Consider the following 10,407-nt stretch of genomic DNA (forward strand, 5'->3'; position numbering starts at 1 on the left):
TACCACCCCTTCTTCTGTGGGGGTTTATCGGCAGCTAGCATCCAATGTTATTGTGCATCAACACCACCTATTGTAATGAAGCAGCCTCGCCTCCAGCCTGTCGTAACAAATAACTGTAGCAATATAAGTACAGAGGGGTTCCTGCAGATGCAGTAACACCCATATTGCATGTGGCAATTGCACCCTTCTCCCCTAACTTCGACTCACCTCAAGCTGGAAAAAAACCCTGCCAAAGACCAAAAAGAAATGTCACAACATATGCGCAAACTTTTGACTGGGAAGCATATGGTAAAAGTTATATTTAACCTTTATCTCAGAAAGTCAGTTAAGAACAAATATTTTTTTACAATGGCGGCCTACCCCGGCGAAACCCTAACGCTTTCAATATCTGCACATTTGACCTCAAAAACACCCAATAATACAAGCGAGAGGAGTTCTCTGTAGTCTGTGCATAATCACATTGTCTGATCGTACAATGAAATTGACATTTAGCAGCAGGAAAAAAACAAAAGTCACAACATAAACGAGAAATAAGCGCTTCTACAGTGACCTTGACCCATTGAACAATATTTACGCCACAAGCCTCTGTGCAGTAAATGTACAAATTCAGACTGGTTACTAACTCTTAATAGCAATCTGGTCTTGTGTACCTTATACCAACTTCTCTACGAGAGACGTTATACTGTGAAAGGTCAAGGGTTTCACCCTCCAGCTACAAGTTTTCATGCCTCAATATAACCTACAAGGCAGAGCTTCAGGTATCTTTCAAACACAGAAGGGAATGTAAACTCAGTCAACCATTTAAAAGAAACCCGTATTTCCATGTGTGTAATAATTTCATCCATCAGTAGACAGGTTAAGACCAGATGTCCAGAAGATAGAGACTTGCCGTTTTAACCAATCAAATTACTGTAACAGTTACCTGACATTTTCCACAAGACCCAAACCCCTTATAAAAATATAAACAGCATTTAGCCTATATTTCCCTCTGTCCTTTACATAGAAGCCTAATTTAGGCTTAAAAGGCTGTGCATTACAAACAAATATATTTCCTGTGTTTAACATACATATCTCCACAGAGGTTGAAATACTGACATTTTGAAAAAGGTGGTAGTGTAAGAGCTGTTTGAAAAGACTGCCTCAGAGTTTTGGCCTGTCTGGTAACATCACCAATAAGAAAGAGCGCTGTCATTAGATAGTTCTGTTTTACCCTCCCCACTCAGATCACTCCCAGACAATCCTAGCAAAATTCTTGCTTGAGGAATTGCTCTTCACCAAGAAGCTATTTGTTTCCTATTGACCACTTTAATTGAACAGTCACATACTTATTTGTTACCCAGAAATTATTTTATAGAGATAAAAAAAAAAAATTAAACAGCTACATTGGACCTTTAACTATATGGTTTGTATAAAATCCTAACACCCACACTCAACGTGGTGACTCAGTGTCTTAAAAACCAAATTGAAATTCAGAACTGACCATGACACTCAAGTAAAATTGATTAATACCAATTTCTCAGGTAAGCAAATATAAACCAGCCATTTAAAATGTGTGGTCTCTCAAAGTGTATATCAATGCGGGTATTCTGTTGAAATGTTTAAATCGTGTTTTACACTTCTTTTTTTTTTACAGCCATATAGCATTTGCACACTCAATTATGCAACATGAAAAAAGCATTTATATACATGTTATTTTTCCGTTATCATCCTGTCTTTCACAGATTATAAATAGGAGAAAGTATGGTAGTCCATGTCACTGCTCGTCATTTCACTTGGGATCCTCAATAATGCCTTTGCTGAGGTCTGTCATTTTGGGGTATTTCACTTTCTTCTGGTCCAGCTCGTTCTGAGCCCACAACAGCAGCTTGAGTAGCTTGGCCAGCTTAGGCGTTGACTCCCTGTTCTCGTAGTCCAACACAGCCTGGTTCACCTCACTCCACACCTGAAGAGCATTCAGAAGGGAAAGAATGGTGTGTCAATTACAGGAATACAGTCAGACAGAACACCTATACAAAGGAGTCCCCTTTACAAATGCACATTAAGGCTATTAGTAAAATATGTGAAGTAAGATCTCTTCAACTTCAGATGTGCAAATTTTATCTTTACAGTTTCCTTACATTAGCCTTGGATGTGGTGTGGCCAAAGGCACATTCCTGATTCATGTGTGTGCAGCTAATAGCAAACCATAAATACCTTAGTATTTAGAAAAACAAAATAAGGATAACTATACAGGAGCATCTTTTATTTTATTTGAGCTTTTGAACAGGAAGTGGGTTAACTTCCTGTTCAAGGGCAGAACGACAGATTTGTACCTTGTCAACTCGCGGGTTTGAACTTGCAACCTTCCGGTTACTAGTCCAACGCTCTAACCACTAGGCTACCCTGCCTCCCCATCTCATCCAAACCATGTTGCACACATGATCAATCAAAGAGTTACAAAGCCTGTGGACATTTTGAAAACCGGTCATTTTCAATTTGGCCAACAGCAAATGCTGTATACTGGTATTATTTATTTAACTAAGCAATTCAGTTAAGAACAAATTCTTATTTACGATGACGGCCTACCCCGGACGACGCTGGGCCAAGGTAAGTTAAGTCTTTTTACACTACAAAAATATGTAATGGAACTAGTATGTGTTGTCAAACTAGTGTAGTGTAAAGAGGCTCTAATAATACAATGATGCAGATTATAGACCACCCACACACACCTTCTGTCGCTGCATCATGTTAAGCAAGTCTCCAAAGGGCGACTCCTCTGGGGTATCGAAGGCAAGAAGAGCCAGTGTCCTCTCCATCTCTGTCAAGCACTCTCTGCTCTCCTCACCCTGCTCTGCCAGCTGTGTCTGGGCAAACTCCAAAGCAGACTCCGTCTCCCGCAGCCTGATTAACTCAATCAAGTGCTGTTGCTGCAAAGAGGAAAGAAATGGAGAGGGATGACAGAAGTTCAAGTGTTTTGGTGTAGGCAATGGACATCCACATCGAGATGCTTATGATTTGGACAGGAGCTGGTCCCAAAACAGTCCACTGAGGGCATCCTTACTTGCAGGTGAAAGTACAGGTAGCGCTTGGCGTCAAGCAGTTCTGGGTGTAAGTGGTTGATGAGTGCGATGGCCTCCTGTATTTGCCCCTTTAGGATCATCTCTCTGATCTTTATCCTCTCATCCAGCGAGTCCAGGTCCACACTGGGCTCGATCCCAGACTCCATCCGGAACTTCTCAGCTGCCTCTTTAAACCCCTCTGCACAAACAGACAAGAGTGAGACCATCAAAATCACAAGAACAATCAACCGGATATAGGAAAGATCAAGGAAAAAGGTGAGCGATTCTGCAAGTAGACGAGCTGAAAAGCCAAAGACGTTTGGAGCAGAACAGTAAACTGGGATTGCGTGCGGCTCAGATTGGAGGTTGTTTTAGCAGCAAATGACAAAGTGTGAATGATGGTATACCTGTCACCAGGTAATTCATAATAAGCCGGTTCATGTCAGCCCTCTGTATTTGTACATGGTTCAGTTTGTCCATCCATGAGTCTTTTGTAATGTCTTCAGGCTTTTCCACGTAACTCATCTTTGGATCCTGCAAAATTTTAATATGAATTTTTTAAATGTTTAAATATGTAGCAGGTAGCTAGTTATTGCACCGACCTGCCGTTTATGTCGAGAGTGACTGAAGTAGTGTTTGAAAAACCAAAACAACGTTAGCAACTCAATACAATTTAAAGCAATGCTAAAACAGTCTGGAAAGACAGAAGTGAAATACAACTAAATTTCAAATTACTGTGCCAGTGGGCAGGATGTTTGGTCATTATGACGGGGGGCATGAGACTATCTAAAAAGGATTGTATTAAAGCAAATATTATTAGTCACATGCGCCAAATATAAAAAGGTGTAAACCTTACAATGAAATTCAGTTAAGAAAAATGTGTTAGGTAAAAAATATAACAGTTAAAGAGCAGCAGTAAAATAACAGTAGCAGGGCTATACACAGAGGTTACGGGCACAGAGTCGATGTGCAGGGGCACAGATTAGTCAAGGTAATATGTACATGTGACTATGCATAGATTATACCAGACGGTGGTCGAGGTCCTGGATGGCAGGAAGCTTGGCCCCAGTGTTGTACTGGGCCGTACACACTACCCTCTGTAGTGCCTTGCAGCCACCATACCAGGCAGTGATGCTCTCGATGGTGCAGCTGTAGAACCTTGAGGATCTGAGGACCCATGCCCAATATTTTTTGTCTCCTGAGGGGGAAATAGGCTTTGTCGTGCCCTCTTTACGACTGTCTTGGTGTGATTCGACTAGGGTTGCACATTTTGGGGAATATTCAGAGGTGGAAACTTTGTGGGAATATATGAAAATGAATATTAAATACCATTTAAAAGTATATATTTTTTTGCATTGGATAAATTTACCATATCATATGGAGACAGAAACAAAAACCTTTTACCTTATAAGTAGGAATAATTGCAAATGATTAAATCCCAAGATATTTATTTTGTTGTTACACATTGAACTTTAATTAAATGACTTGACTCTTCACATGGGATGATTTCACTGATCAACAAAAGGGAATATTGAATGATCTGTCGCATCTCCCAAAAACATTTAACACATCTGTAAAATGATAGTTTCTAGACTAAAGCTTTGGTTGTCTTCCTCTCAGGCTTCCATGTCTCCTCCCTGGACCTCCTCAATGTCCACCTCTTGAACATCAGACTCTGGGGCCTCATCTTCACTGTCACTTCCCAACCTTGTTGAGGATTGCTCGTTGTCAGGCTCAAAAATCCTCAGATTTGCTCAGATGGCCACCAATTCTTCAACCCTTGTATTGGTCAGCCGGTTGCATGCTTTGTTTTTCCAAACAAGGACCAGTTGCGCTCAGAGGCGGCTGATGTTGGTGCGATAGAGGCAACAGGGGAAAGAGCCTCAGACCCACAAAGTCCCTTCTACCAGGTGGCTGATGAGATATGTTGGCACGACTGCCATATTGCATCTCCAGCCCAAAGCCCTTGCTTGAAAGTATACTTCGCTACAGGCAGGATGCTCAGCATAATTGCGGTCCAACATGTACACTGAGGCGTGTATGGGCTTCAGGCAGAGGTCTTCGTGCTTTTTGATGCATTTCAGAACTGCAGTTTCCTCTGCTTGGAGCAACAGTGAAGTGGGCAGGACAGTACGGATTTCTCTTACATCTGCAAGCGGAGGCTGAACATCAGACAGGATGGCATGGTCTCCCTCAATCCGTGCAATGGCTACTGCTACAGGTTTCAGGAGTTTCAGGCTGCTTACTACTCTCTCCCAAAATACATCATCCAGGAGGATCCTCTTGATGGGGTTGTCCATTTCTTGGAGACTCCTTCCCCTCCAGGAGACTGTCAAACATAATGACACCACCCCAATGGGTGTTGCTGGGCAGCTTCAATGTGGTGCTCTTATTCTTCTCACTTTACTAGGGAGGTAGATTGCTGCTATAACTTGACTCTTCACATACCTAACCATTTCCTTGGCTTTCTTGTAGAGTGTATCCATTGTTGTCAGTGCCATGATGTCCTTGAGGAGCAGATTCAATGCATGAGCAGCCCAGCCAATGGGTGTGCTGTGAGGGTAGGACTCCTCCACTTTAGACCAAGCAGCCTTTGTGTTCACAGCATTGTCGGTCACCAGTGCAAATGCCTTCTGTGGTCCAAGGTCATTGATGACTGCATTCAAGTCATCTGCAATGTGGAAACCAGTGTCTGTTGTCCCTTGTGTAATACTGGTTGAGGGGTGGAGATGAGGTCTTCAATTATTCCTTGCCCACGAACATTCGACCACCCAGCAGAGATGATTGCAATAGTCTAATGAATCTGACACCTTATCCATATCAACAGCTCATAGTCTTCCTGGAATCAGAGGTTTCTTTTGACTCAATGGAGGAACGTACTCAGAAATGCTGTTGAATGTCTTGCTTGAGCTGTGTATGCAACTGGTTCACCTCTGCTCACTGGCAATGTGTATTGGAAGAGATTTCTGAATGTTCTTCGCCCAGCATACACCGCTCCAACTGGACATGCTTTATCTACTAATTTGCTGAATACAGAGTTCAAGTGAAGGTCAAGCAAAGCATTTTCACCTCAAATAGAAGAGGGACTTTTGGCATCTTTGTTGTGTTCTTCACTTATGATTTGGACACAGTATTTGCATATGTACACAGCTTGTCCTTTTACATTAGCTGCAGTGAAAGGTCTCCACACATCAGATCGTACCAGTGTCATTTTCCTGAAAACATAAGAAAAAAAATGTGTAAAACATTTTTTTAAATACAATTCCATGTACAGATAAATAATTTGGCAGTTACATTAAACAACCCCTTTGTAAGAAATGTTTTAAAATGAAATGTGTGGAAACATGCGAATTAACTCAGTCAAGCTAGCTAAAACCCACATGGTAGCAAAAACTAACCAGCAGAAATTGTTATGTTCAAAATTATTTAAAACACATGTCGCTGTAGGCTACTATTTACTAGTTTACAAAAGAAATTGTCAAAATATATTCACCCTTCCAAATATTGTAATCACAACATACCAGCATGTAATCCTTGGCTCAGACAGTGTAGTAGTGTGGGCTCAATAGAATCTCATTAGTGTGGAAGATCTTGAGAATCAGCTGTACATGTGATGGAATGCACTGTGCATGCAGATGGTTGCAATTCCATTGAATTGGGGATAGTTTAACTAAAATATGCCACAAGACCTAGAAAGATTCACTGTTATAAGCCAATTTCTTTGATGAATTTAAGCAAAATTCCCAGGCTTAACTTCCCGTGAAATTTTTCAGGAAAGTTTCCGACCCTTTGCAAACCCTAGTTTGGACCATGATAGTTTGTTAGTGATGTGGACGTCAAGGAACTTGAAATGCTCAACCTGCTCCACTACAGCCCCGTCAATGAGAATGGGGGTGTGCTTGGTCCTCCTGTTCCTGTAGTCCACAATCATCTCCTTTGTCTTAATCACGTTGAGGGAGAGGTTGTTGTCCTGGCACCACACAGCGAGGTCTCTGACCACCTCCCTTTAGGCTGTCTCATCGTTGTCAGTGATCAGGCCTACCACTTGTGTCGTCAGCAAACTTAATGGTGGGTGTTGGAGTTGTGCCTGGCCATGCAGTCATGGGTGAACAGGGAGTACAGGAGGGGCCCGCCGTGTTGAGGATCAGCATGGCAAATGTGTTGTTACTTACCCTTACCACCTGGGGGCAGCCCATCAGAATGTCCAGGATCCAGTTGCAGAAGGAGGTGTTAAGTCCCAGGGTCCTCAGCTTAATGATGAGCTGTAGTCAATTAAACAGACTTTGCAAACGTGGGTCTGTTGTAGACCCACTTTCTCTTCTTACCTCATGTACAGGACTTATATTTTGACATGCGCCATACGTGAACAAAAAAAGTTATAATTTATGGGGGACTTTTACATTGACAGAAGGGAAGTGGATCTACAACAGACCCACCTTTGGTAAGTCTGGTTAAGGCAAGGCACCACACCATTTTCTCTTAATCATATCACAATCAACTTCTACCAGTAGAATGTAGACAAATAAAATACAAATTTGTATGATTTCTGAAATATTTTATATATAAAAATATGCAAATAAGGTGATGTCTCATTAAATCTGTGCATACCACACTTTTTTTCCCTTCTGGACACTGGATGAAGTTAGCCTAAATATTTCTGTTTCATTTTGTGAAAAAAAAAAAAAAAAAAAAAAACTCTAGGACCAGACTTGTCCATTGCAGATAAATACTTTTTTTCATCTTTCTATCTGTATAACACTGAAGACATATACATAAAAAAATGCATTTTTGGCAAATAAAATGTTATCTGCAATAGAAAATGTACAGCATATCAACAATTCCTCCTGGGCAAGTCTGGAGAATATATCTAAAGTGAACCACACAAATGTCAGTGAATGCAGATGTTTCTGAAGCTAAGAAAAATGTGTTGTGTGGGAAGAGTGACTTCCGGGAACAGGCAGTTAAAGACAAGTAAACTGAATTAAGAGTACCAAACGCCTGTTTAGACCCAATCACCATCTCTTCAAAGTAAATTATTAAATGTAGTCCTGTTAGTAACACTCTACGAAATGGGCATTGAAATTGTGTAATTCAATGTAGCTAATAAGCTTGGAAATTGATGACCATTTTAAAAGTGGTTAAAATATCAACTTTAATATTTTAATTAGCTAATATGACAAACTAAAGAAAATATATTTATCAAGTTATTTAAAATTGCTTACTTTTTGAAAATACTCATTAATGGACCAAAATACACAAAAAAATATATATGTAGATGCAAAAATGTCATTTTAGCTGTGGTGCCTGGCCTTAATAATACAATCCTTTAGATATGTTGTCTCAAATTCCCCCGTCATAATGACCAACCCTCCACCCCACTCATAGCACAGGAACGTTAAATACAATTCCATTTCAACTTAACTTCTGGCTTCCCAGAGCAGTTTTGTGCAACCCAATATAATTGAATGCAGCGATTGTGTATGGAAATACGCCAGCAAAACACCTACCTGAAATGACTTGTTGTGTTGTTAGCTAACGTTAAGCTAGCAAACTGCTTGTTTGTGCATCACCCACCAACGTGTAATTTTAACATCCGAAAGCTCAATTTGACACATGAACGAAAAGTACAAAGAATAACAGCCATTATGTATATGAAATATAATATACAGCTGTATTGTAAAATGACAATCAGCTAGCTACCTGTAACAATCTTTTGACTTCGGCAACAGCCGTGTAGTTGCTTCACGCTCTCTCGCGACAGCCGAACCTGATTTGTGGGAACTAGGATTGGTCAGCGGAATGATGGCATGGTATCTTTATACCTCAGTGGGTTACCAGGAACAGTAGCAATGGTGGGGTCTGTTCAGAAGGGTTCAACGTTACAAAATGGTCAGATAGAAATGCATTTTGTAGGACAGATGTTCCGTCTTGTAGAATTGGACTGCAAGGTTCTAAAAGTTTCACCTGATTGAATATTTAAGTGATAATGCCCTCGAAGCCGGTGTTTGGAGGATATATTGTTCATTCAGGATTAGACCCACCCGTTGGCAAACCGTGTCAATATATCCTCCAAACACCGGCTTCGAGGGCATTATTACTTTTTTCATCCTTTCACAAGATATAGTCCCTACACAAATCTGTGGTTGCTAGAGATGAAGACCCCTGACAATATATCTTCCAAACACCAGCTTCTCTGGCATTATCATTTAAGTGTAACTCGAAAGTATATTCAGTGGAATAAGGCAAAGTGAAAATTACATAAAGTAATGTATTGGGTTTTAGGGTTTACCCCTCTTTGAGTAATGTAGAAATGAACATGCCTTTTTGAAAATGCAAAGTGAAACTGAAATGACAAAAGTGTAAATGGTTTTGAAATGGGATTTCTTTTCTTCCTCAGTCTAGATTTATTGTGCCTAAATGAAATGTGACACGTTTTCAAAATTTCATATATAAAAAGACCATGGTGAAGTGAATAATTGTTGGGTGTGTAAAGTTATTAGAGACTTGCTGTAAGGGACATAGATCACACTTTTGAAAGTAAAATATGTGCTCACAGCTCAATATTCATTGGTCAAAATATAAAATTACACATTTTAACGCCGGTGTTAAAAATGTATGTTGTCTTTGCTGATGTTATTTTCAATTTGATAGTTTTATCCCTCCTTTTCCAGTGACCCTCTAGAGGAAAACTCTCTGAGGATGTCTCTGATTGAGAATCACATAGGCTGTATTGCTTACTACACTTAACAAAAATATAAATACAACATGCAACAATTTTAAAGATTTTAATGAGTTACAGTTCATATAAGGAAATCAGTCAAATTGAAATAAATTCATTAGGCCCTAATCTATGGATTCCACATGACTGGGAATACAGATATGAATCTGTTGGTTACAGACACCTGTAGGGGTGTAGATCAGAAAACCAGTCAGTATCTGGTGTGACCACCATTTGGCTCATGCAGCGCAATGCATATCCTTCACTTAGAGTTAATTAGGCTGTAGGTTGTGGCCTGTGGAATGTTGTCACATTCCTCTTCAATGGCTGTGCAAAATTGCTGGACATTTGCGGGAACTGGAACATACCAGTGGCGATTTTAGCATGTAAATCTTGGTGGGGAAAAAAATAACAAAAGTGGGATGCATGCCAGCAAAGCCACTACACGACCCAACACTAAACAATACACAAATTGCACTATAACAGTGGCAAACGGTGCCCAAAAACTGTTAGGGCCTACATAAAGCTGTCCCAACAGCAGTCCCAACATCTTATCACTGCTACACCTGGCTATCAGCAGAGCCTTGTCTGGCAGCGAAACAGTTAATTCAGCCTCATTTACTGCCTTTAAAAAAACATTGCTGATATGGC

At 40.4% G+C, this 10,407-nt stretch overlaps 1 protein-coding gene across 2 annotated transcripts; it reads right to left on the bottom strand.

Annotated features, from left to right (window-relative positions):
- Positions 1–289: 289 nt before the first annotated feature.
- LOC115101668 (glucose-induced degradation protein 8-B homolog) lies at positions 290–8,837 on the bottom strand. Of its 2 annotated transcripts, none has more exons than XM_029621133.2 (5): positions 8,739–8,837; positions 3,446–3,572; positions 3,041–3,237; positions 2,709–2,906; positions 290–1,942 (listed from the first exon to the last, which is right to left on the bottom strand). In XM_029621133.2, exons 2-5 carry the CDS (start codon positions 3,561–3,563, stop codon positions 1,769–1,771), a joined length of 687 nt encoding a protein of 228 aa, XP_029476993.1. In that variant the 5' UTR covers positions 3,564–3,572; positions 8,739–8,837; the 3' UTR covers positions 290–1,768. The 2 variants fall into 2 exon arrangements, with proteins under 2 accessions (XP_029476993.1, XP_029476994.1); XM_029621134.2 differs by lacking the exon at positions 8,739–8,837 and adding an exon at positions 8,546–8,731.
- Between the last annotated feature and the right edge of the window lie 1,570 nt (positions 8,838–10,407).

The sequence above is a fragment of the Oncorhynchus nerka genome, linkage group LG20 (assembly GCF_034236695.1).
Source record: "Oncorhynchus nerka isolate Pitt River linkage group LG20, Oner_Uvic_2.0, whole genome shotgun sequence".
NCBI classification, from domain to species: domain Eukaryota; kingdom Metazoa; phylum Chordata; class Actinopteri; order Salmoniformes; family Salmonidae; genus Oncorhynchus; species Oncorhynchus nerka.